The 27,413-nt window shown below is 40.7% G+C and overlaps 1 protein-coding gene across 1 annotated transcript; it reads right to left on the reverse strand.

The window, feature by feature from the left end:
- Positions 1–564: 564 nt before the first annotated feature.
- Positions 565–27,242, reverse strand: nhlrc2 (NHL repeat containing 2). Its single transcript, XM_015963126.3, has 12 exons — positions 27,040–27,242; positions 24,068–24,220; positions 21,285–21,334; positions 20,295–20,700; positions 16,322–16,443; positions 16,119–16,248; positions 9,672–9,765; positions 9,282–9,513; positions 8,508–8,630; positions 8,147–8,356; positions 7,770–7,983; positions 565–1,030 (listed from the first exon to the last, which is right to left on the reverse strand). Exons 1-12 carry the CDS (start codon positions 27,197–27,199, stop codon positions 774–776), a joined length of 2,151 nt encoding a protein of 716 aa, XP_015818612.3. The 5' UTR covers positions 27,200–27,242; the 3' UTR covers positions 565–773.
- Between the last annotated feature and the right edge of the window lie 171 nt (positions 27,243–27,413).

Raw genomic sequence — 27,413 nt, forward strand, 5'->3', positions numbered from 1 at the left:
AGCCTCTATTCTTTCTCCCTTCACATGAATAAAACACCGAATACTTTTGCTTTCTTATTGTAATGGTCTTCTTGTATGAAGTATATATCATAGTGTCAGAGCTTTCATATTCAAATACAGACTAAAACCGAATTAAACACCAGCTGGAATAAACATTTTCTTTTTGACTGAGTTCTTTTGGTGAAGTTGGAACAGAAAGGAATTTATGAAAAAGAAATTATGCTTTTGAGGGAAATTGATTCAGAAACTGTTCAGAAATGACTTCTTTGAAGTTGTAGAAAAATATTCTATTCACCAGATCTGAAAGTTAATTTTCTTGTTGTAGAAATGAGTAAATCTTCAACAATAAACCAACAGGAAGTCCATCTCTACCACCTGCTGTTAAAACTAATCAGGCTTTCTACTGAATCCAGAAAACATCTTTTATGATCCGTGTTCATCCAGTCTCCATAACATGAGGGAAAGTTCTCCTAGTATTGATCCATAAGCCTGCCGCTGTTATAGAATTCATAGTTAACAGGCTGCTGCATTTTATGCATTATTATTATTATTATTATAAACTTCAAGTATCAGCCTAAAAAATAATGCAAATACTTTTACAGGCTAATAAATCACAGTACTGTAGTATTGTATGCTATAGCACGAGCATCTGAGGAGCCTGAAATTCAATTTTCATTTCATTCAAGAAACTCTCAAAACCAATTCGTCTTCTTTCAGTGTTGTAAACAGAGCAAACATGGGTGTAAATCTCAATGCTGAGTGGTTGGAAGGTTTTAGATGATGAGAGGCAGCGCCACGGTGACTTCTCCCCCTCCAGGACTGCTGTTTAGAAGAAGAGGCTGGTGAAAGGATGCTGCCTTCATCATACAGGCTTCTCCCCCCTCCATACAGTAGTAGACCCACACGCTTAGCGTGAAGCTGGCGTTTGGATTCTGTAGGACAGCTGGAAGTCTGGCTGAGACAGAGAGAGGCTGCGAGAGATCCAAGATTTCTCCAGTCGTCGCTTGACCATCCAGCAGACAGTCGTTACCTACAGAACAGATTTTAAACAAAAGCTCAAAGGGAGAGTACATATCTGAGGAAGAGGCCTAAAGAAAGACCAACGGTTCCAATTCTGACTAGACAGACACCTTTGTGTTCACTAATAATGTCTGAAAACACGTACAGTAACTTTCAGACATCTCTGCTGCTGTAACTCTCATTAAGGCACAATGTCCGGAGGCCCAACGTGCAAAAAAGGGTCATGAAGTTGCAAAAGTCACTTTCTATGCAATCTTTGTGATTTATAAAAAAAAAACCCACTTAACGGCTACTTTAAAGGTGTGGTTTACTCATTTATTCAATACATTTGCAGTGTAAATCAATGCCTTATGAGTCATTAAAAAAAGCTATGATGCTCCTGTTCTGAGATACAGAAGTGGGCTGAGAACAGCCGGACTACTCATATGCACACACCTTGCTTCTGATTGGCTAACAGAACACATTCAGCCATGTTGTAGTCACTACCACAAAGCCACTTGCCGCTCTCTCTTCTCGCTGCCAATTTAAAAAAAAAGCCTTCCTGTGTGGGCTTTAAAAAAACTGACGGGGTCATGAATGCAAATTCACAGTGTGACATAGATATGTGAAGATTTTCAAATCCTAGCTAACGCAGGAGATATGTGTAGAAGATTTTTTCAGGTTCTGTCTGCATGAAAATTCCATAGTGGCTGATTATAATCAGAAATTATATAAAAAAAATATTTTTCCCGTCAACCACACCTTTAAGGAAACTACGACTCTGGCGTAAGCACATTTTGGAGACGGGTAAACCGGCAGAACATGATATGTGATGTCAGCCACCTAAATGATTAATTTTTTTTGCAAAATTGCAACTACTTCCATGTAAGTTAGTAATAGAAAAAAAGCCATTTTTAATTTGTCTCCAACAGCAATGCCTTACGAGTCATTTAAAAAGAAAAAGTTACGATGCTCCTGTTCTGAGAGCAGCTGAATGACTTTCTCATTGAGGTAAGAGTGACAAGCACTCTGTGACGCCTTTAGGCCACCGATAATTATTAAGTTCATGATGGGGAAAAGATTGATTAATAAATTAATAAATAGTACAAGTGAATTAATGATAAGTTTAAAATGTTTTAGGTTTTGAAAACTGATCAGATTGAGATAATACAGTTACAATGTTTGTTATACCGTCGGTGTGAAACGCAACAGAGTGAGCGCTCTCAACCTATCACTGACGTAGATTCTGTTTCCAACGCTCCCAGTGTTTAAATCTTACATTTAGGCAGAAAGACGAGAAAAAACGGATCATGAATACGCTGATTTAGCTTTATACGTTTGTTTCTTGGAGAACATTTGTCTTTGAAAGTACCAATTTCTTTAGGAAACGTTTGGGCTTGTGTTAAAGTTATTTAGTCGATAAAATGTAAGCAGCATTAGCGTACATATGCTAAGGGAGGCTAATTGCTAAGCCCGACGCTAAGATGTTTGTAATAGTCAGTAATGTATTTTCTGCTTATATTGTAGTTACAATGACAAATGAAGATCTTCATAAATGTTTTAAGAAAGGCAAGTCTTGGGTGTAGATTCATGAGCTTGTTTTAGTGCTTACACGCTGTAAGAGACAGCAGAGCCCCTACACGGGGCTAATTCCTCATTATTCACAAGTTGTGCCAAATAAAACTAATATATCTAAAAAAATAAATAAACTCAGATCTGTCAAATTTTGACATTTTGAGAGAGTGGAGATGAAGCCGAAGAATTTGATGTGTAACATGTGCATGGTAAGTAAAAGCTGGGTCACTAAAGGAGTGCAGATATTTCCCAATATTTCATTTTCATGTCAATATCGGACGATAATATTGGACATTCCTAGTCTAAACCATTTGTGTCCCAGACATTCACAAAAGTCCAAGTACTCATAGAGGCAGAGGAAAGGTCTGCAGCAATCGAGATGAGGGAACATGGATATGCGGTACCTTCCTGCTGACTGACTGAGCCCTCCTTGGAGAATTCACAGCCAGCGTGATGAAAACTGAGCTCAGCTCATAGTTTAGACCCATTTTAGTCTGAGCCCTGACAGATCAGATCTGTTTGTACGAGTCTGTCAGCCTGGCATTTAAATTTATTGTTGAATGTGGTCTGTGCAATCTATTGACTGAAGCACAACACCAACCTGAACCCACACTCTGAATCAGATGAAGTGTGTGAGAACATTGTTTTTTTATGCTCCCAACAAAAAAGAGAAATTATATATATATATATATATATATATATATATATATATATATATATATATACACGCGCACACACACACACACACACACACACACACACACACACACACACATGTGTATATATATATATATGTATGTATATGTGCATATATATTTCTAGATATATATAAAGTCCTGAGGAAAAGGCTGGATTTACTGTGAGAAAATATTCTGACAGAATCCGTGCCCGCAGTGATTAATGAAGCTGATGTCGAACACGGGGTCCCATGGAAGCCATTTGTAAAAATCCACCCAAAAAAAATAAAAAAATACAATTTAGATCTGGCATGTACCCCTTACTGGATCCATTAAAATTCCTGCCTCAGTGCTGATCTGATCAGCGTGAGTCTAGACTCTGTATAATAGGACAGCGGAGGATCACATAACATAGCCTGGTAGCTAATTATGTGAACCAAGGCATGTCGTCTTATCGAAACGTTCCATAAATAGCACACTGATATGGCTGGCTGCTTGTTACGTGGCTCAGAGAGATGGAAACACTTAATGAGCAGAACATCAGCTGTCACTCACACAGCATCAACAAAAAAACACTTCACACCCAATCCTCGGGCTGGACCATGGTTGATTATCATTTTAGAAACATTAAGGATTTAAAAGTCCAACAATTAATAACATGTTGCTAGTGCTTCAAAGCAAGTTTTCGATTAAGATTTCATTCATGTCTTAGGCGTGAGGCCAAGATGTCAGCTGGAATTGAAGAGGCTCTGACAAAGAAGTACAACTGGTGGCAGAACGAGGGCCAAACACACTGGCTGCATCAAAAAACACACCATTATATTCTATTGTGACCCTACCAGTTCTATGACACAGCATCCACGGATGTTTTACATAGTTATATTTCCAGTCAGACATTTGTTTTTTCCCACACTACGCTCTATGCTTACCCTAGCTTCCTGCCAGATGTGTAAGCATCTCGTAACTTGCACCAAGTAAGAATTTTACAGTGAAATAATCACAAAACAGTCAAATTTTTCAATAATGTCTGAAGGAAGTTCAACTGTTTTCTTTCTCAGGTTGTAACTCTCCAAACTTTCAAATCGCTACTTAAAAATAATTTATTCAGTTGTACATATTCTACTTGAAACCACACATCCTTTTTGTGTAATTGGCTCTAATATCGAGTAAAGAGCTAGAGGTTATTGTTGAGCTAACAATGCTAACGGTGATATGCTGGTGAAGGTTCTCAGTCATCCAGGTCATGGTAATTCAAATGGATTACAGTGTTTCCCCTAGGAATTTTTCCAGCTGTGGTGGTTGGTTGGTGGGTGATGGGTGGGTGGGGGTTGGGGGGTGAAATTATGACACATCTCACCTTTATGTTAATATTGTTTTATTTGATGCACTCCACTCTGAACTGCACCAATCCAGCAACTGCTGCATTTTAATAACTAGTATTAAAGGTGAATACACCAATATTTGCACAAGAATAATTTTTGTTTTAAACTCTCAGTGACACACTTTGCAGGGGGATTTGGCATTTAATTTTTCTTGGCGTCTGGAAAAACATCTCCTTCTGCCCCCCTTTATTTGACTTTCTGCCCCCTTTATTTTGGTCCAAGATCATTACTGGGCTGGCCCTATTAAAAACCTTCTACACCCCTGCTTAGTAGACTTAATGAAGTATTTTTAAGCTAGTATAAAAATGACTGAAACACAAATTAAAACTGTCAATTTTGGCACTATTGACCAATATCTTTGATTTAATTTATGTGTTAAGAACATCAAGATGCATTACAGTGAACATTATAATAAAGTACATTGTTCTAGTGCAGAGAGGAGAGACAACCCATAGAAGCACTGATTTGATCTCATTTCAGAGAAAAATAGAACAGATCAGATACACCTAATAAATAAAATTACTAACAAACTCAGGAATCTGTTTCTCTTCTTCATTGTTCTGGTGCTGAAAATATCACTAATGCGGATCAAAGGAGATACACAGATGAATGCACCTCTTATTTATTATTTGGAAATTAGTGGGTGTGGTTTACATCAATACATTATTTTAAATCTGAAATTGATATGGATCGATCAGAAGTTGATATGTGTATTGTTTATTTGAAAACTATTTACAGAGCAGCCTCAGAATTGAGATTAAATATTTTTGATCACAATAGTAACGGAACTATTACAGAACAAGTTTTTCAATAAAATCAGAACATTAATATTTAAGTGCATGAATTAATACATCTGAACTCATGCAGTAGGAACTAGGAAATATGAAATGCTAGAACCAGACACAACCTTTTGATTTCTTTTTATTTAAACTGATTTTTTTCCTAACGTTGTTGGCATTTCCCCACACACAGTTAAACAAAACATTGTTGATTAAGGTGTGTGTGTGAGAGAGAGAGAGATAGAGAAGGAGAGATAGAGAGAGAGAGAGAGAGAGAGAGAGAGAGAGAGAGAGAGAGTGAGTTAAAATAATTTAAAAACCCGACCAGAGCGGAGGCAGTGACCGACGCATGCACGAGCCGTTTTCAGCTCTGCCTTGTCAAACGCACCACGTACGCTACGAAAAATGTGACTTTAAATATTCAACCGAAAAAGGCGAGCTGAAGAAAACCTAGGGAGTTCTGAAGAAATGTCAGCAACAGTGAAGCAAGCACAGAGAGATCCGTTACTGTCTGTGTGTGTGTCTGTGTGTGTGTGTGGATGCATGGGCTGGACTGAGCTCCCGGCTGCAGAGTTTTTTGTGTAGGGAGGGGCGGGCGCTCTATGTGACTGGCCAATCACAGAGCGTGAAGACAGTCAGTTACCCAGTGAGGATTTTCCTTCAGCACGATTACAGATATTTACTCGTTTTACTCGTTTCATGCTCGTATTCGTCAAAAATGCTTTATCCGTACCGGATACTAGTCTGAAACGAGTATCCGGCTCATCCCTAGCTGTAACCACCCTGCCCTGCCTCCTCCTCCTCCTTGCTGTCTGCTGGCTGTGATCACAAGCAACAACAGAGTAGTTCCTGCTGCTTCTTTGGGAAACAGCGCGAAAAAAATAAAAAAAAACAATAAAACTTGGGATCTTGTAGGTGTGGCGCTGGGATTTCCGCCGTGGCGGGCCGCCATGGCTACGCCTATGTAAGGGAAACACTGGATTAAAATGAAGCCAACTGGACTTCTTTGGTTACTTGAAGACGTTTCACTTCTCATCCAAGGAGCTTTGCCAATTCTGACTGGAATATGGGAGAGTCGAGCTTAGACAAACAATAGACAGCTACAGCTTATAAGCTTGACTCCCATATTCCAGTCAGAATTCACAAAGCTTCTCAGATAAGAAGTGAAATGTCTTCAAGAAACCAAAGAAATCCAGTTGCCTTCATTTGAACCCTTTTGGAATTTTAATGGTGAATTAGAAGTAAATAGTCAGATTTAAAATGATCCAAAGCTACTTTTATAAATTGTATTTATCTACTAATCAACGTACTGTCTGTTTGTCATCTACCATATTCTGGTGCTGATCCCTATCTGGTCACAGCAGACTTGTATGTTTGGATACATGGACTGCAGTACCCAGATTTGACCACAGGATGTCATTGTTACTTCATGCAACGATTTGTGATTCTTCGGCTTAAGTTCAGTATTTTTATAAGTCTATTTTGATGCTTGTGTTATACAACTTTGCTTTGACAATTTATATTCTTTTCAGACTAAATACAACTTTTTGGAACGATATTACCATTGTTGCTTAACTATGACAGTTTCCCTTTAATTAAATAAAAAAGAAATAACCATTTGATTTTTAAGCACATATAAATAAAGTTGGAGGGCTAGTATGAAAACAAACCAGGTGAGGTGATAAAAAATGTTTAGTTAGCTACATCACACTGTCACTTAACATTCATGGACCCACCCATCTTTACTCATGACGGGAAAGCGGTTGTTGGTTTAGCGTCCAGGAATCATCAGAGAACTTCTCGACAAGTAGAAGCTAACTGTTAGCAAATTAGCATTAGCAACTCCACAACAGAGAAGAACTCCTTCAGGCTTGTGGTATTTGTGGAGATAAAACATAAATGTTGCAGAACAAACCAAGTAATTGGTAGAGTCACATTACGGTTAGCCAATCAGAGGTGAGATGCCCAAATTTCAGGAAATAAGAGTCCAAATCCTGTCATCTGAGACTCAGTTATGATGGGACTCACTTCTAGTTCCTGAAACTGGTGCACTGGAGCTGTCATTTCCCCAGAGTATGACTTACATTCATTCCTACTAAAAACAACAAAAAATGTATTAATTAAATGAGTGAACCACACCTTTAATAAATATGGGGAAAAGAACTTCACCCATCCTTCCATCTAACCCCTACAGGTGTGAAAAAAATCCTGCCTGATGAATGAATCCATACTAAAAGGCACGTAACGCCGGATGACTAACGAGAACCAGACTTCATTAGTCAGAAGTCAAATATATGTCATGGCTTGATGAGAAGAAATCATTTATGTGAAGGGCATTTGTAAGAGCGTTGTCTCACCCTCGGACGAGAGCGCCCAGCAGCTCGGTGCTTCTCTGTTGAGTTTGGCTCCTTCTGGAAGTGAGATCATAAGTGACATGATGACAGTCTGTCCTGCAGATGCCGTCACCAGTGACAGCTCCTTCCTGACAGCTGATTTAGGCAGCTTTGGGACTTTGGTAGCAGCCGAAGTCTTTGAAGGAGCCGAGTCCAGGCACTCACCGAAGACAGGGAACTGTTGGGAAGAAGATTTAGATGTGTGTTTGAAAGCAAAGCAAGGAGAAAGGTACTTTCTACATCACAGTTTTATTCAGAGTCAGACACAGCAAAGATTTTCAGGGAAAATTAATCGCCCGAATGTGCATAACATGTAAAATACACAAACACACAAATCTGACCACAGAGACAGTCCTGGTGTCCAGGTCCAGCACTTTGACAAGGTGGTTGTTGGTATCAGCTACATAAAGAAGCTTCCCGTTGTCACTGATGCAGAGTCCTCCAGGCTCGTTGAAGCCAGATTTGTTGAATTCTGGGCCCAGAGCGTCTCCCGCCTCCCCTGTTCCTGCTAACGTGCTACACAGCTTTGTCTTTGGATCCACCACTTTGATCTGAGCACAAACTAAAGGTCAGTTTACAAAAAGTCCATTGATGTTGTATGTTAATACATACACATGAGGTTTAACTGCCTTCCAATTAAACCAAAGTGAGCCTAATGAGACTGAAGGGAGAGATGCTCCCCTCGTGACATTCATCATTTACCTTGTGGTTGTAGGAGTCGGCCACATAGAGCAGCTTTTGTTCAGCAGCCCAGGCAACGCCGAGAGGATGCTGCAGCTTGGCGTCCACTCCTTTTCCGTCAACATCCCCAAAAGCAAAAAGGTTCTGTTCAAAGTCGACACAATGAGATCAAACAAAGATACGAACACGTCAAGAACAACTCATGACTCTTAAAGCTCAGCTGAACAACAAGCAACAGAACGCCAGGTCCAAACATGTTTACTACCTCTGATAAATATATCCTAAATTAATTCTTCAAACTAAAATAAATTCTTTCAGGTCACATAAATAAACTGTACGTGACCCTGGAGTTAATTCACATCTCTTTGATATTCATTCTCAAATAAAACACCAGGACAACAAAACTAATCCCTGAACAACCACAAAACAGCTGCAGGGGAACTACGGCACAACAAAAATGTGTTATGTTAGAAAACAAGAAAAGCTGTTTGTGACTTTTATTAAAAAATAAAAATAAATCAATACTTTCTATTTGTGGAACAGCAGCCCTGACCCCTTGTGATTGCCTAAAGGTTTGTTAGAACAGGGTTTGAGTTAGAGGACACACAAGGCTGCTGTTCACTTCATTATCTTTAAATGATTGAGCATTAAATTTGTCTTTTTTGGACACGTTAAAGCAAAAATAAAATAAAAGTAAGCCCTAAATCCATTAGAGACTGGTAATTCAAGGTCACTTTGGATCTTGTATGACTTCTTTTTCTACTGTTTATGAGTTTGTCATGAGGCTGCACCCACCAGCGGGTCCCGCTCTCCTCCGACCAGATGCTTGACGGCTCCGTCCTTCAGAGCCAGTGTGCGGATGGTGCTGCTTTCACTGTCGGCCACGAACAGGCAGCTCCAGGGTTCTTCTGGGGCAGAAGCCAGCCCTGAGGGCTGAGCGAAGCCCGCCTTGTGAGGGTAGGCATTGTTTCGGTTTTCCTCGTTGCCGCTGCCGGCCCATCGCACACACATCCCTGCCTTGGACTCGCTGTAGAGCAAATAATCATTAGAGAAAAAGAACCTAACAGAGATCTCTACACATATATCTAAATTAGGAGATGCACATTCTTTTCCAGTCATAAAAAGTTGAATGTGTTTTAAGGTTGCTGTTGCCAGATGACCTTGTGGTTATGGGAAGTCTCTCACCTTCCTTTGGGCAGTTTTCCATCCGCCAGGAACAAAGCCCAGATCTGGTGGGTCCCTGCCATGGCGATCCACAGCACGTTGTCCTCTGCTCCGCCTACGCATGCAGGTAGAACATAAAAATACCCTCCTAACCTTTCAACAGCCATTCACAAACGTTGCTGATGTGTTTGCAAGATGGAGACTTGCTTAAGGGAGGTTAACTCAGAGCAAAGGATGGAAACGACCAAGCAGCTGGGATTATTTAGTCAACGAGTCAGAAATCAATCAGGAATGACAACAACCTGTCTGGTCATCATGAGCGCCCACTGACACACTTAGCAGGGCGAAGGTCGTCATACATAACCCTAAAGGCACGCAGCAGAACAACTTCTTCAATAATCAAATCTGTTAAAGGTGTGGTTCACTGAAAAATATTGTTTAATTATTATTTCTGATTAGAATCAGTCACTGAGTTTTTTTGTACAGGCTGAACATGAAAATAGTCTCCTACATCAGTGACTCCCACCCAGGGGTACGCGTATCCCTAGTGGTCCGTGAGTGCATTACAGAGGATACGTGAAAAAATAAATATTTCATTACCCAGATGACGACACCATTTGTCCTGGTGAAACAAAAACATTGGGTTGGGATGTGTTATACTTAATGAATACTCAAATAATTTGCATGGTAATTTAGGGTTGATGTCATTTTATCAGTTATCAGATTGGGCCAACCACTGCTGTGCATGAATTTTGTCAAGCTGCGTCAGCTTTGGACTGGAGCTGCAGCAGAGCATGTGGATTCAGGAGTACTTCATGGGGTAACGTTGGTTATACGGACCTAGTTTCAGTTTCAGGACTCTGATATTGAACAGCAAAACATCCTCAGTAAATAATTCTGGTGAGAGTCAAGTCTCATCTGCGTTAATAGCTCATTAACACCATTTCCTTAAATGCTGTTAGTTTTCTAACACATGATAAACACACAGGCTTCCAAATTTTGACATCTCCCGTTATTTAGTTTGAACAAATTTCCACCTGCAGTTGTGTCTCCCGTTAAAAATGCTCGAGTTTTGTGAAGCTTCTCTTTTTCTGTCTCTCTCCCTGCACGGCCGGTGCACACCGCCGGTCTGACCTCCAATAACCCCAGACCCACTGATCAGAGCATCGTTCAACCGGGGGCAGAGAAAAGCAATAAACCTTTAACCTTATTTAATATTGTCAGCAAAAAACACAGCAAATCATCATTTCATCTGCTTTTATCCACTAGTGAAACAAAACAAAACTTCTGTGATGAAATGAAAAACATGAAACGTAATTAAATCAATCAGGAAGAATGTAGAAGAAATTCAGTTCAAACTATTTATAAATTTGTGTTTTCATCATATTTAGCTTGTATTTTATTTAAATATCTTCATCTTTGTTTATATTTTTGTTGCATTGTTAAGAAAATGAATCATAATGCAAAATAAAAACTACTTGAAAGGTTTTGTATTTTTTCATAATAAGTTTTGAAAATTAAATGCTCTTTAATAATTTTTATAAGTATCCGTCCGTCCATTTTCAGCCACTTATCTGGAGTCGGGTCACAGGGGCTGCAGCCTAAGCTGAGAAACCCAGACTTCCCTCTCCCCAGTCACTTGGGCCAGCTCCTCCGGGGGAATCCCAAGGCGTTCCCTGGCCAGGTGAGAGACATAGTCCCTCCAGCGTGTACTGGGTCTTCCCTTGGGTCTCCTCCCAGTTGGACGTGCCTGAAAAACCTCACCAGGGAGAAGTCCAGGAGGCTTCCTGACGAGATGCATGAGCCACCTCAAATGGCTTCTCTCCGTGATCTCGTTCTTTCGGTCACTACCCAAAGCTCATGACCATAGATGAGGGTGGGAACGTAGATCGACCGGTAAATCGAGAGCTTTACCTTCCGGCTCAGCTCTCTCACCACGACAGACCGGTACAACGCCCGCATCACTGCAGTTGCAGCACCAATTCGCCTATCGATCTCACGCTCCGTTTTTCCCTCACTCGTGAATAAGACCTCGAGATACTTAAGCTCCTCCACTTGGGGCAGGACCTCATCCCTGACCTGGAGAAGGCATTCTACCCTTTTCCGATTTAAGACCATGGTCTTGGATTTCGAGGAGCTGATTCTCATCCCAGCCGCTTCACACTCGGCTGCGAACCGGTCCAGCAAAAGCTGGAACTCACTGGCCGATAACGCCAACAGGACCACATCACCTGCAAAAAACAGAGACCTGGGGTCTCATTTATAAAATCTTATCTTAGCGCACCTCTGTTGTGTAAATCTGTAAGGCTTGTCACCAGCATTCAGACATCAATTCTGTTTGCTTTAGAGCCAGACGGGACATGGGGAAAAAAAAATTAATTAATTAAAAGGAAAAGCGAAAGGAAGTGCTTTTGTAAGACAGATAAGAGAAAATTCACGTAGTGGCACAGCCATCAATGCTGTGATTTCTTCAGAGAGATCTGTGTCAGATATTACAAAAAATGGTCCAATCTGAAGATGAAGGCAAAAAATAAATAAATAAATAAAAGATGTTTTACCACCGTCAGAGTGTGTCTGCCACTGGCACCTCTGATCCCCCACCGCTCGCCATTAGGATTTCAGTAGTACTAAGACCGACAAGCATGAATGGCATTGCGCCGGAGAAGGAGGGAGACACTGGCCATGCAGAGGAGACTGGTAAAGTTTAAGCCATTTATTAATGCAGATCAAATGTGTCCGTCATTAAAATATAAAAAACCAAATCTCGTTTTTTCCCCCCAGTGACTCTGGACGAAACGTCCAACGAGGCATCCCGGGCGGCGACCGAAGATGTGGCAGTGTGTGTGTGTGTGTGTGTGAGGGGGGGGGGGGTTGCTTGCTTGTTCTGTGAGAGTACAAAGTGGTACAAGTGATAATGCTGCAGGCTTTCATAATTGTATCCTTCTCAGCAGCAGCACTGCAGGTGCTCTCCATTTCCAAAATGTGCCTAAGCCAGGTCCTTAGTCAACTTATAGTTGCGCACATTTTTCTGCTACGTTTTTATTTTTTATAAATTCCAAAGTTTGCGTGGAAAGTTGCTTCCACAGTTTTCTGACCCCATTTTGTTTGTAAACAAGCTTTATAAATGAGACCCCTGATCTTTAGGCCACCAAAGCAGATCCCTCCACACCTTGGCTGCACCTAGAAATCCTGTCCATAAAAGCCATGAACAGAATCAGTGATAAAAGGCAGCCTTGGCAGAGTCCAACTCTCACCGGAAACGAGCTCGACTTACTGCCAGCAATGCGGACCAAGCTCAGACACCGGTCATACAGGGACCTAACAGCCCCCGGCAGACGCGGTTGAATGCCTTCTTCAAATCTACAAATGATGTAGATTGGTTGGGCGAACTCCCACGCACCCTCCAAGATCCCCCTAAGAGTATAGAACTGGTTCAGTGCTCAACAGCCAGGATGAAAACCACATTGTTCCCCCTGAATCTGAGGTTCGGCAATCCGGCGGACCCTCCTCTCCAGAACCCCAGAATACACTTTACCAGGGAGGCTCAGAAGTGTGATCCCCCTGTAGTTGGAACACACTCTGCGGTTCCCCTTTTTAAATAGGGGGACCACCACCCCAGTCTGCCAGTCCAGTGGAACTGCCCCCAATGTCCACGCGATACTGCAAAGCTGCGTTAACCAACACAGCCCAACAACATCCAGAGCTTTAAGGAACTCTGGGTGGATCTCATCCACCCCCGGGGCCTTGCCACTGAGGATTTTTTTTTTACCACTTCAGTGACCTCGGCCTCAGAGAAGTCTTGCTCCATGGTCTCACTGCACTTCTCCCATTTATGGGTTTTTGCCTCCGCGACTACCTGAGCCGCATTCCGCTTGGACTGCCGGTATCCATCCGCGGCCTCTGGAGTCCCACAGGCCAAAAAGACCCGATAGGACTCTTGCTTCACCTTGACAGCATACCTAACCGCTGGTGTCCACCAGCGCGCTCAGGGGTTGCCACCACAACAGGCACCGACAACCCTGTGGCCGCAAAGGGTTTTGGTCTTTTATTTAGATGCAGCAGGGTCATCTGCCCTGTTTGTCTTTTTTGTTACAATATGTCATGTTTGTTTATGTTTTATACATGTGCATTATGCACATGTTGTCTTTTATTTGATATTAGTCATTGCATAAGTTGATTCGCTCAACACATATTTTATGACCAGTTATGATTTTGTGCATTGTCTGTGTTCGGCACTTTGGGCGGCCTTAATTGGCAGCAGTAAAGGGCTTCACAAACAAATAAATCAAATAAATAAATATTTTTGGAGATAAAACATCAACGTTGCAGAGCAAACTGAGTCAGTGGTTGAGTCACATTGCTTAGTCAATCAGAGATGAGATGTCCAAATGTCAGTCCCTGAAACAAGCACAAATGAGCCAGATTTATATTTTTGTTTTATTTTTGATGATTATAATTGATAAATAATGAAAATCCCAAATTCAGTATCTCAGAGTATAGAGCTCCGGGAGTTGACGTCACTTCTCCCGGCATGCAAAAGTTCAAATCGAAACGGCGCCATATTGACATGCAGAAGCTGGCAGCTGGACTATTTGTTATTGTCAGAAAACTCAATCAAACGGGAAATATGGTAGATTCCTGTTGTTCCCCAGGATGCAGAACAGACGTGGACGACATAAGGAATGAGCCATCTACAGGATTCTCCAAGATCCGGAGCGCCGCAAACGTTGGATCACTGTAATAAAACGCGCTAGTGACCGGGCGAAAATGAAGCTGTGGGATCCCGAGAGTAAAGGTTTTCACTTATGCAGCGACCACTTCATATCAGGTACTTAAACCAACGTTTCCTCAACTGTGTATGGTATTTATTTTAAATGCTTTTATTATGATTCTTAGTGGGCTTCCTAAACTTATTTTGGCGTGGCTTTTTCTGTCTTATTACTCATAGCAGCAAGTAAACATCACGTAAAACGTTGCCTCGTGAGTTCTGCGTGCTGCCGTTTACGGGTTTTATGATCACAGCAATTAACCGGCTAAGCTGTATTTAATTTTTAAGCAATGGTTGATCAATTGTCAGGTCACACACCGAGACTACTTACGGGTAAATCTGTTATTTGTCCGTCCATCCATCCATTTTCATCCGCGTATCCGGAGTCGGGTTGCGGGGGCAGTAGCGTGACTTCCCTCTCCCCAGCCGCCGGAGCCAGCTCCTCCGGCCGGGTAAATCCCAAGGGGTTCCCCGGCCAGGTCCGGTGTTGTGCCGGTAAGAAGTCCGCTCCGACAGCTTCTGGCATTTTTAAAAAGTATCCCAGGGGCACGGTAAGGGTCGGAGATGTTCAGTCTATTTAATTTCTGACTATATAAAACGATTTCTTCTGTTTTGAAGTGTGAAGTAAACTCCGACGAAGTAAAATCCAAGCGGATCCCGTTCATGTTCATGGTTACATCCGTGTTTGTTTACCTTTTTTGCATGCCAAAATGGCGTCCACTAACTGAGAGTCACGTGGGGTCCGGAGCTCTATTAGGATATTGTGAAAAGGTTCAATATTGAAGACCCCTGGTGCTACACTCGAATCAGCTAATTAACTCAAAACACCTGCAAAGGCCTTTAAATGGTCTCTCAGTCTAGTTCTTTAGGTTACACAATCATGGGGAAGACTGCTGACTTGACTGTTGACACCTTGCACAAGGAGGGCAAGACACAAAAGGTCAATGTTAGAGACCTGTCCAGGTGGAGCTCTGTGTCTGTACTGGTGATCTCTGGAGACAGACACTGATGGAAGTTATTTTGCCGCTTGTAGTGGGAACAGGTGTGCTTAAGATGTCACTATGACAGCTAACATATTATAACCATCTAATGATTAGTTAGATCTAATAGAGCTAAACAGATTGTAGAAACTATTATATATATATATATATATATATATATATATATATATATATATATAAATCATAAACATCTTCAATATGTTACTACAGCTGCCTAACTTAGTCTTTTCTCTCTGATATTTACCTTAAAAATGCTGTTTTCACTTTGGTTTTTAAGAGTAAACAGCCAAAAAACACCGTAAAGCAGCAGAAATTGAGGTAAAGCCAAATTTTTAGATCAAAAGTGCCCCAAATGGACAGGAAGACAGAAGGAGCACCATCTGATGATGGTTTAATAGTCAAACAAGATGTGAGAGGCACAACCTCTTTATGAATCTATCTGCAGGCAGATTTTAAATCACTTCCTGTTAACAGACCTCTTCACCTTCACCTCAATCTGCTTAAAATCTGATATGCAGAACAAAGAGGCTCGTCGGAGTCTCCACGATATGAAAGATCGGACAGATTTAGGAATTACTGATGGCAGAGAGGGGCACAGAGAGAATACAAAGTGGAGAAGAGAGGGAGAGTGTGAGGTGAGCAGAGAGAAAGGACACATAGCCCATAAAATTCCAGTCGGCACGCCACAAAATAGCCTACCAGCTGTGCCAAGAGTCAGATCCCAGGGAGAGCTGATTGGCTGCTGAGGTCCCATGGCTCCACCCTCTTTGTCTGTCCCCTGAGCACCAACTCCAGCTAGAGTGCTGACTCGTCCCTGTGAGAGGTCAATCTGACACAGAAACACAAACACATTCAGGCAGGTGTAGCGATGCAGACATGATGGAGCACGGGAGGAAAGCTACCTTTCGTATCAGGTGGTTTTCTGTGTCGGCCACGTACACAACATCCTCTTTGATGGCAACGCCCTGAGGGGAGCTGAAGGAGGCTTCAGAGAAGCTACCATCTTGTCTTCCTCTTGTAGATCCTGTGACAGAAATGATGACAAGGAAAGGACGTCACCTGTCAGTTTCACAGGAGCTCCTCTGATCTATCTGAATATTCCAGCCAACAGTCAAAGATATACGAAGCACATCCTTAATCTGACAGAACCCAAATGATCTTCTAATCTAAACTCTTTAGTATCTATGGCAGTGCGTGTTAGTTTTAGTGTCAATAATCATTGGACAATGTTTCCTTCGGCGTAGGTGTGAAGACCAGAGCTCTGAGATCCACAAATGAGCTGCTCCAAAACTTTCCTGAATCCAAGCTCAGGTTCTGAAGTGACAGCATAGGGGCCTAAATCCATGGAACATCATAAACCCTGAGGCTGAGGTGGTACGGAGGAATCCAAAGTTGGACAAGATTACCCCTCCGCCATTACACCATCACCAACATGCTGAACCATTGAACAGTGACTCCAAACTCTGACCTGACCATCTGAACGTTGCAGCTGAAATCCAGACTCAACAGACCAAGACATGCTTCCAGTGTCTTCTAGTCCAGATCTGCTGATCCTGTGAGAATTAGGTTTTTCTATTACCGATACTGACGCCAATAACTGTAAAGCTCAATGGTGTAAGGATCCTTTGAGGAGTACCAATTCTAGTTTTCAAAACAGATTCTTGTTTCAATCTTTATGAAGCTTAGACTCTGATTCTGACCATTTCCATTTCCCCGTAAGAGCTATAAACTAAATAAACATTTCCAAAACAGCATGAAGTCACAGAGCTTACTCTGTTTCTAAAAAAATATTTCCGGAAAGTTATCGGACACAAATGAGGTGTTTACACACAAAAACCTCAACAAAAACTGAATCAAGCTTTCATAAACCAACACGTTTTTTCCTGAATCTTAAGACATGTTGTTAACCTAACCTGCTTAGAGTGGGTTCACATACAGCAGAACAATAAAATTATAAAAACTATATCAACTGCTTTTCTTGTAGAAATGCTGTTTGAATGCTGATTGCGGACAAGTTGAACAGATCCATCAGGGTAATGTGTCAGGATTTTAGGATTTTGGGTTGGGGGTGAACTGGAGTTCCCAGAGAAAACACCCACGCAGCACAAGGAGATAGAAATGATTTGGACGGGTGCTTTTACGGATGATTAGGGACACATGGTGATGAATGTTAGGGAAGGGAGAGGATTCATAGTAGGGATGGACAACATATCAAAAATGTATCGTTATTGAAATTTCTGACTCTACCCGAAATCATTTAGCCCATGTCAAAGAATTCGATAATAAAATAAATGAAAAGATGTGTGTAGGTTGGCGACGTTAATGTCACGTTAACCCTCTCAGGTTCAAAATAAGTTTTGATAAAAGGACGGACAACTAAGTCCTTCAGGGGTACATCTGAGTTTAAAAATGCTCATGAAATACGTATGTGGAGTAACCAGGTAGGTAGGTTTTAACGTTGCAAATCTGCAACACCTGCCTCCAGAGGGGTAAGAAGCTGTACCACCTTCAGTCACATGACAATGACTCAATATTATACATGTGAAAGCCCCATCTAGTGGACAACTTTTGTTAGCCGATATCTAAACGTTTTCCACCTTATCTGAATGCTAAATTATCACCAATAATAGCAGATGCACAATGTTTCTGAACCTGATCGGGTTTGGACCTCTGAACTAAACCTGCTGTTGAATCTTAACTTTGTGGCTGCTCAGTATTAAAATCAAACATTTAACCAAAGTAAATCAAACACATCAATAAACTGACCACAAAACAGCCATGCACCTAATAAAGTCTGATGAGTATTTATCACAGTTCTGTTTCATTCTAGCAAATCATCATGACTCTTTAAAATAGATAATCATCTAAAATACGCAATTTAATCAAAAAACAATAAATATTTATTTGTAATTATGTTGTAAAACTAACAACAATAAAAAAAATGTCATGAAGGTTTTGTCTCATGTAGAGTTTTTAGTGTACTTCAGTAATGTTTAACAGCTTTGTAATGCAGCCATATAAACATTCTGTGAGTGAACAACAGACAGAAGGGACTGAAAAGTGTTCTCATTAGCCAACGTCAGACTGTTCAAGGCTACATTTAGCTTTCGACACAGAAAAGTTACAAACGTCTGACTTCTTCTGAATCTAGAAACAAAACCTTTAGCATTTCTATCCATGTGTGTTCATAAAGATGAGGTCGCTCCAGGGTCCCGGGTCGCTGGGTTCCGGGATCGGCAGCTTGGGGGTGGGAGGCTGCGGGCGGGCCTGTGGGCTTGCCGCTGATATCTCCCGGGACTCTGCTGGCTGCTGGTTGTGACCCCCCCCCCCCCGGGGCGATCCTCTGCGCCTCTCGAGAGGGGCCAGGACTTTTCTGGTTACAGTCTCCTTGGGGTTCCTGTGCTCTGGGGCAGCTCCTGGATCTCTGGGACTTGGAGCTTCCTCCATCTCCTAGACATCTCTGGGGGCAGATCTGTGGCCCCTCACACTCTCTATTGGACGCTCCTATAGAGAAGCCTTACATATACATGCGCGTGTACACACACAGGTGCTCACATGGTGCTCTCATAAGTATGGATTTGGGCATTTTCTTTTTTTTTATTCCCCCCGGGACTCAGGGGCGACCAGCCCTGCCGGGGAACCAACATAGCCCATGGACTCAGATCCCACCAGGCAGCCACCAGGATCGATCAGGCAGACTCCAAATATCTTAAACCCGTGAACACAGACAGACCAAGGCACCACACTCTGCACCAAATGTGGCAGGGGGAGGGGAGGCGAAGGTGTGTAGCAGCACAAGATGTCCCAAGAGAGGGGAGGAGTCCAAGACCCCATCTGACATATACAGCCATACACAGACACACACTCCCTCCCTCATGCTCACACATACACATACAATCCAAGACTTACAAAATGAACGCTAGACACCCACTCATGCTCCCCATACACACCCTATTCACTCTGGTCCCGGTACTGCTGCACAATGGGTACAACCATCACCGGTTTCCAGAGTTCGCCCCTTTCTGCTGGGGGTGATGATGAGCAGGCCCAACACTGAGCAAAGCATCCTACCACCCCAGATCCCAACATGACGGTCAGCTCCCCCTCCTAGCCTCCAGCCCCGGGAAGCCAAGCGACAACAGAGGGCTTGGGCATTTTCAACACATGTCTTAAGGCTGTGGTTGGCACTAAATGCACTGTGATTTATTATCGTGTGATTGTTCAGCTAAACAATGTTGATTTTATATTTCCTCATCAGGTTGACGCAGTGATAGCTTGCTCTAGTTGTATTGTTGTGCGTCCCCCTTTTTTATTTTTTGGTTCGTTTTTCTCTTTCTGCAGGTCTAGAAGCAGACTCTTGTTCATGATTGACTGTTTATTTTTGTGGAACACCCCCCATCCTTTCGTCTCTTCCTTTCTCCTTCACCTCTGTCTCCGTGTCTGGTTGGAATTATAAAGCATTCAGAAAACAATAACAATAAAGTTTTAAGTATCAGGTGTGACATTAAAGCAGAAGCTTTGATGTCACACCTGAGAGTAAATCTGTAAGGCTTGTCACCAGCATTCAGATATCAATTCTGTTTGCTTCAGAGCCAGACAGGACACGGGAAAAAATTAAATAAAAAGATTGGGTCAGCCCCACAGAAATAAAAGCCATCCTTCATTTTCTTCCATTGTTTGTTCACACATCAATGCCAATTACCAGCATGTCTCCATCACTGCTGCTGCCAGCCTCTCTGCTGATCTGGGGCCAGCACATGCTGACCATGTGACTCCGCTGAGAGTCGCTGAGCCATGAGAGTCCAACTATCACCACTGATTCGCCCTCGTTTTCCCGTTACTACATGTGAATTAGACCTTCCAACCACCCCTTACCTCCGATGGTATGCAGCAGCTGACCTGTAGAAGACACCACCAGAATTCTGTGATGCCCTGAGTCTGCGATCACCAGCCTTTGGCTGCTCCTGTCAACAGCCACCTTCCCCGGAAAGGAAAGGATGCTGGGAGGTAAAGAGTCCTTGTACAGCTTGATCCCCACAGAGTGAGTCTTCAGCAGACTCTTCTCCTTATAAAACCGGAGCGTGCTGTCGGTGAAGAGCATCAGCCTGTCGCGGTGGCCTTCACCCACCAGGGAGAAGAGCAAGTTTCCACGAGGTCCCAGCAGGACCAGCGTGGGCCAACAGGAGACCTCCAGTTCGTGCCAAAGTGATGCCTCGCTGTCGTTCACCACAGGGTGGCAGATGTTGTAGCGGAGCACGGCTCTGCGGATGTTGTCCAGGACCTTCAGAGGTTCAGGAATAGGAAAATTAATTCATAAGCTGTACTAAATACCCTCATTTGAATAACTGTGTTGATCATTTCTGGTGCAAATAATTGAGCAAAAAGTTGTGTTTTTGACTAAATAATGCAAATATTAGAGTATAATAAGCATCTTCAGCCACAGAGATATTAGAAAAATGTTATTCTGAGTCATGCTAGCTGATATTAAATTCTCTAAAACAAACAAACTGGAGAAACGAGGTTTGTAGTTAATGTTCATTGGTAACACAATAAATATAAAGTTAACAGTTTCAGCTCGAAATCTGTTTCCTCACTAATCTAAAAAACAGATTTTAGAGTTTCTTTTTAAACAATTATGGTGAACTTGAAGACTTCAAAAAGCTGTTGATGAGAGAATTATGATGAATCTGAATTTAGTGTAGCCATGGCAACGCAGATCAGCATCGTGGCTGAGATGTCCACCTAAACAAATGTTTATCACACGTTAAACACCCCAACTAAACAAACAAAACCTTGGCGTTTGTTGATCAGTTGTAGTTTTAAAATGCAGAAAATCTACAGACCGGACAAACAAACAACACTTACTTTTTCATTGGGGAACTTGGCCGAGTGCACGCCAACAATCACTAATCCATCTGTGGAGGAGAGGAATTAAGCACAGTCAGAAAACTGGATCCAAATATGAACAGACAATAAAACACAACAATACTCCATCACACGTAACAGCTGCTATCACTTTACTGAAAAATGTTTCTTTTAATTAATGATAATCATAAATAATAAACTGCAAGATCACAACTAGATGGTTGTTTCGCCTACATGAGTGCGGCGTCTCACTAAAACAAAGCATGATGAGAAATCTGGACCTAAAGGACCGTCAGGACAACGATAGCAGGTTTAGTCTAAAAAATTCCCTAAAAAGATCTCAGAGAGCAGAAAGCCTGATAGACTCTTCCTGTTTTGCTGCAGAAAGTCACTAAATCATTTCTACGATTCTAAATCTCAACAAAAGCTGTGCAACATGCACTAGCTATATGCTTTTATTCCTGTATCTGATTCACAGTTACATTCTACAGAATTGCACACGCTTTACATTCAAGATGCTGCTTTTCTGAAACAGAAAGATGTAAATAAACTAAATTTGATTAAAACGACTCAGCTTCAACACAATTTCACTTAATTTGATATAAGGCAGGAGACCCTGGAAGAGATCTGCAGCCGGAACAGACCATATGTTTTCAGATCATTTGTTTCAGAACTAAATGCATATTAGCTATTATTATTATTATTATTATATTCTGGGACATTCTGCTGTCCTAACTTGTCCTCTATTCTTTATTCTGTTCAGTTCCTCATCTCCATTTTTGTCACTTTCCTCTGCCAGTGGGTACAGTAGCAGCACAGATTGGGTGGGGGATGGGGATTGGGGGGGAGACTGTGGGAGTGAATGGACTGGGTGGCTCCCACACCTCACTGACCAGAGCAGCAAACAAAATGTACTCACAGCGGTGCCAACCAGAGATAAGGCCAGTATGACACTGAGCTCTGCCAGACTCACGACTCTATCAGAGTTTCCTGGTTTCTGTAGGATTTACAACATTTAAATTCAGAATTCTCCGTGCAGCACGAGCTACAACTGTTTTTGTAAGAATTATTTTTCTGTTGGCTTCACGAATATTTGTACATATGTTTTGACACAATTTGCTAATGGGTTCCCTCTGGTAATTGTAGTAATTCTTACTTATATAACTAGATTAGAAAGAAAAAACAAGGTTACAATTTGGTAAAGATATGAGGATTTCTTTTCACAAAAACATAAAATGTAATCATACTGACATGTTTGGGGGAAAAGTCTTGGAACTACTTAAAATATGTACATCATTTTATCTTTTTCAGTCTTAATTGACAGTTTAAGGTCCCTGGCAGACAGTTTTATATATAAATAATCAGGATTCAGTGAGTTTTAATATTACTTTATTTGTGCTCATCACTCAAAGCACGATAGGAAATGCATGTAGGCCAGAGTCAGAAAATTATTGATTTGCAGTAATTTATGAATATTTGCCTTTTGGTGTCCCATATCATGATTATTAGTTCCCTCATTCAATCAAGATCTCCTAATAGCCTTCTACAGCCTCATCTTTAAGGTTCAGAGGTTTAAAATATAAATTCAGCTCTTTTGAAGGCAGGTATCCTGTTTATGCTTCATAAGCAGCAGCTATTTTACTCCAATACCATAAAATACAGCAGAATACAGTTCTGAGCAGCCCAGCCAGTTACTCTGCAGCTTGGGATTATTTTTAGTTCCCATCTCTTCACAGCTTAGATAAGAGGTTGTACTGCAGCTTCCCCTTCTCAAGTGAACTTGCACGTTTCCCTGATGCTGGACGACACAACGCAGCAGCAGCAGCACTTTGTCTGCCTTCTCTCAAAGGCAATTGTAGTCAAGGTTCAAGGAATGTGGTAAATAACACCGCACTACAAGCCAATATGTGCATCTACAATGAGATCAGCAGCAACCTTCTGCCACGGTGTTTTAGTCTGAGCTACCTTATGTCATTTTTAATCTTTCATCAATTAACTATTCAGCTAATTAGATCTGAGGTTTAACGAGCACTGTACAGTCACTTATTTGTCTCACACACACACACACACACACACACACACACACACACACACACACACACACACACGCACGCACGCACGCACACACACACACACACACACACACCTGTTTAACTAGAAGTTGTGAAGTCTGTTTAAAAAATAAGCTATTTGTGCCGTTCTGCATTTTTCAAAAGAAAAGATCCAAACCAACAAAGTTTTACAGACAGCATCAGTCTCACCCAGCACCAACAAATCACCCATTAACAAAACTTATTTTAAAAAGCAGAGAAAAGCTGTTGTGGAACAGGTTTAAAAGACTTGCATAATTAGTGCGAGTGTGCGAATAGCTGGTTATTCAGTGCAGCACTTCAGGGAAATTAAATTGTATCACGTGATTTTTGTTCTTCTTATGAAGCTTATCGGTTCATTTCAATCTGTCTTCGCCAAACGCATATGAAGGAAATTCCACTGACAGGCAGGATGTTCTTGATAAGGAAGACATGCAGAGGAGTAAAGAACATTTTCTGGTTTGCCTTGTTTTTAAGACAAATGACAAAAGAATCTATTCATTTTTTTAATCATTTTAGTAATTAACCGATTAAGAGATTTAATTAAAGCTGCTGTTTTATTTAAATACGACCAGCTAAAGGGTTTTCTGTTAAGTGGATTTTTTTGTTCACCGATGTGTAAAATCAAATATTTCCTCATTTACATAAAAACACTTTCCCACCATTTTGGCTTTTTTATATGCCTGAACCAACCTTTAACAGAGTGTCTCTTCTCTAGCTGGTGCAGATCAGGCAGGATATGCATGCAGTTGATGCAGCAGTAAGTGAAGAAGTCCAGCAGCACCACTTTACCGGCCAGCTCCTTGTTCAAAGACAGAGGCCCCTCTGTGTTCAGCCACTCTAAACCTGATGACACCAAAACAGTCATTTTAATGCTTACCTCGCATGCACTGCTAGCTGGGTCAAATTTTACAAACAATTAACGACAGACTCACTAAATCCTGCACAAAATATGACTTCTAACGAGTTATTTTGAACTCTCATAACTAGATTAAAGATTCCAGTGTCTTCTTGTCACAAGACTTTTGTTAAAGCTATAGATGCACTTATTCATGACCTCAGGATACAAAACTGGAATGAAGTTTATGTTAAGGATGTTAATGTTGCATATGATAAATTCATGAAAATCCTAATGGAACTAAATAATAAACATTGTAAATTACAACAAATTAAGTTTGGTAGTGAACTTCATCCTTGGTTGACTAATGGCATAAAGAATGCTTGTGTAAAGACAAACACTTTGTACAGACGTGTTCTTAAATTACAGACGGAGGCTGAGGAAAAATATAAAAAACATACAACTAAATTAACCACAATCATAAGGAAACACAAAAATAATTATTATAGTGAATTGTTAAACAGAAATGAAAACAATTCACAAGCTACCCGGGGAATAATAAACAGTGTGACCACCAGGGTAAATAAAGCTGATTCTAATTTGCCTAGTTACTTTGTCAAGGGACAAACTGATATTTATGACTTCAAAGAAGTCACTAACGAGTTTAATGACTTCTTTGTAAGTGTAGGGACTAGTTTGATACGTACAAAACCAAACGTAGAAGACAAACTGAATACTATTACAGAAAATCCTAATAGCATTCACCTTACTAAGGTTGAAAAGAATGAAGTGATTGACATTGTAAAAAACTGTGGAAACAAAAGATCTAATGATAATGAGGATTTGGATATGATCATGGTAAAAAGTATAATTGAAACTGTTGTTGAACCATTTACATATATTTGTAATTCGTCACTTTCATTGGGAGTATTTCCTAATGCAATGAAAATGGCTAAAGTGGTCCCATTATTTAAGAATGGTGATAAACAAAATGTTACTAATTATCGACCAAAATCACTGCTTCCACAGTTTTCTAAAATTATGGAATAAATCTTTGTTACACGGATGGATACGTTTATTGAGGAAAATAGTGTTCTAAATAATGGACAGTATGGCTTCAGGGCCAATCACTCAACTGCTATGGCTATAATGGAATTGGATAATAGAATATCAACAGCAACAGACAATAAACAATATTTTCTAAGTATTTTTATTGATTTAAAAAAACTTTTGATGTTATAGATTATGATAGGTTATAACAAAAATTACATGGCTATGGAATCAGAGGTGTGGCACATCAATGGGCGAGAAGTTACTTAGAAAATAGAAAACAATTTGTTCAGATAGATAATATTAAATCACAATTGAGGGAAATTGGTCATGGTGCTCCTCAGGGGTCAGTTCTAGGCCCAAAACTGTTTTTATTGTACATAAATGATTTAATGAATGTATCTCCGCAACTTGGAAGCTTATTATTTGCTGACGATACAACTTTGTTTCATTCAGGGTCTAACATTGCTGAAGGTATCAAAGAGATAAATGATGAGTTAATGAAAATCACAAACTGGTTTGACACAAACAGGTTGTCACTTCATCTTAAGAAAATTAACGTATCGTTGAAAATGGATGGTATGGGACTTAAGAGGGTAAAGGAAATCAAATTTTTGTGTGTTATGTTTGATGAAAATCTTTCATGGAAACCCCATATTATACACATTAAGGGTACAATAGCTAAGGCCATTGCAGTATTACACAGAATTTAAAGTTTATTGAATAATTCTGGAATGTTAACTCTCTATAACGCGATGATTACACCATATTTGATGTGGGGCAGAGCTTCATAAGATGTATTCTTCTGTCTGCTCCTTTGGATAGAATTTTATGTTTATTGATTTTATTCTGATCTTGTTTTTTTTTTACATATTTTTTTCTTTGAATGAAATAAAGAAGCAAAATAAAAAATGAAAAAACAAAAATAATGCTACTTTAGGTGTAGACGTTGATTCATACCTATATTTCTATTAGAAAAGTACAGCTAAGAATAATGCAGGGCCGATGCACAATGTTTCTGAATTTTTGGAGATTGTATTAATCATGATCAATGTCATAATGAGAATTAGAATTATTTATCACTCCACAAGACTGTACGATGAAACTGAGGACTATGCTAATTTATGCTGGTTACAAAACAAGTTATGCATTAATATTGAAGCAATAAAGTAATCTATGGGGAGAAACTCCAGCTGAATGGCAGGGTAGTGGGGCTAAAGGTCACCATCTACTGGTGTGATTAATTATTGCCAACACGCTATATGATCTCCTCCCTGGTTTAGTAACAGACATTATAAATATAATCAGTATTATGAATGAAAAAGAAAGAGCCTCAGTCTAAGAAAAACTTATTTACATGAATAAAAGTGAAAAACATTAAATTTCGTAATGACATGCTGTCTATTATTGAGTCTCAACCGCTGGAAATAAAGGTTTCTTTTAAAGTTTTAAATTTTTTTTTTTTGCTGTGGTTCCTCATGAGGACTGGAATGTCAGACCTAAACAAAGTAGTTGCTTTACTTTTTGGTCAAAGTTTAAATTTAGTTGCAGCTCTGCTCAAATTACTAGGAGCAAAAAAATGCAATGTAAGAAAGTTATGCCCGACACCATTTGGAGTTAACTCTTGGGTTACCACAAAAAATAAATAAACGCAGGTAATCAGTTACTTCATTTTGTAAACAAGTTCAGAACTGTGTTTAAACGGTAAGTTAGAAAACACACGTAAAACTCTTTAGCAGAGCTGCTTTGCTAGGCTAAAGCTGAAACTTGATTCAACCTGGGTGGAAATCGGGCGTCTTCATGTCCTCCCCATCGTCTAATTTTTTCAGATACTGATGGACAAGTTGTTCCTTATCTTCAGTCGTAGCCTCATCTAAATCACATTCAAGCTGACTCTGTAAAGGAAAAAGTGTAGAGAGACTGCACTGGGACGCCATGTTGACATCAACAACAAATTTACCCGGAAGTATCGCCGATTGCCCAACAGCAAATTGCCCAATCAGAACCGGGAATCTCAACAGCCAATCACCGCCGAGCTATAAAGTAATGATGTAGATTCCCAACCCTGGTTTCGATACAAACGTGAAACAAAAATATTGTTCCTGTAAAGAAAACCTTTAATATTACACCTATTTTAAACGGAGTTAATCA

The sequence above is a fragment of the Nothobranchius furzeri genome, chromosome 16 (genome assembly GCF_043380555.1).
Source record: "Nothobranchius furzeri strain GRZ-AD chromosome 16, NfurGRZ-RIMD1, whole genome shotgun sequence".
NCBI classification, from domain to species: Eukaryota; Metazoa; Chordata; class Actinopteri; order Cyprinodontiformes; family Nothobranchiidae; genus Nothobranchius; species Nothobranchius furzeri.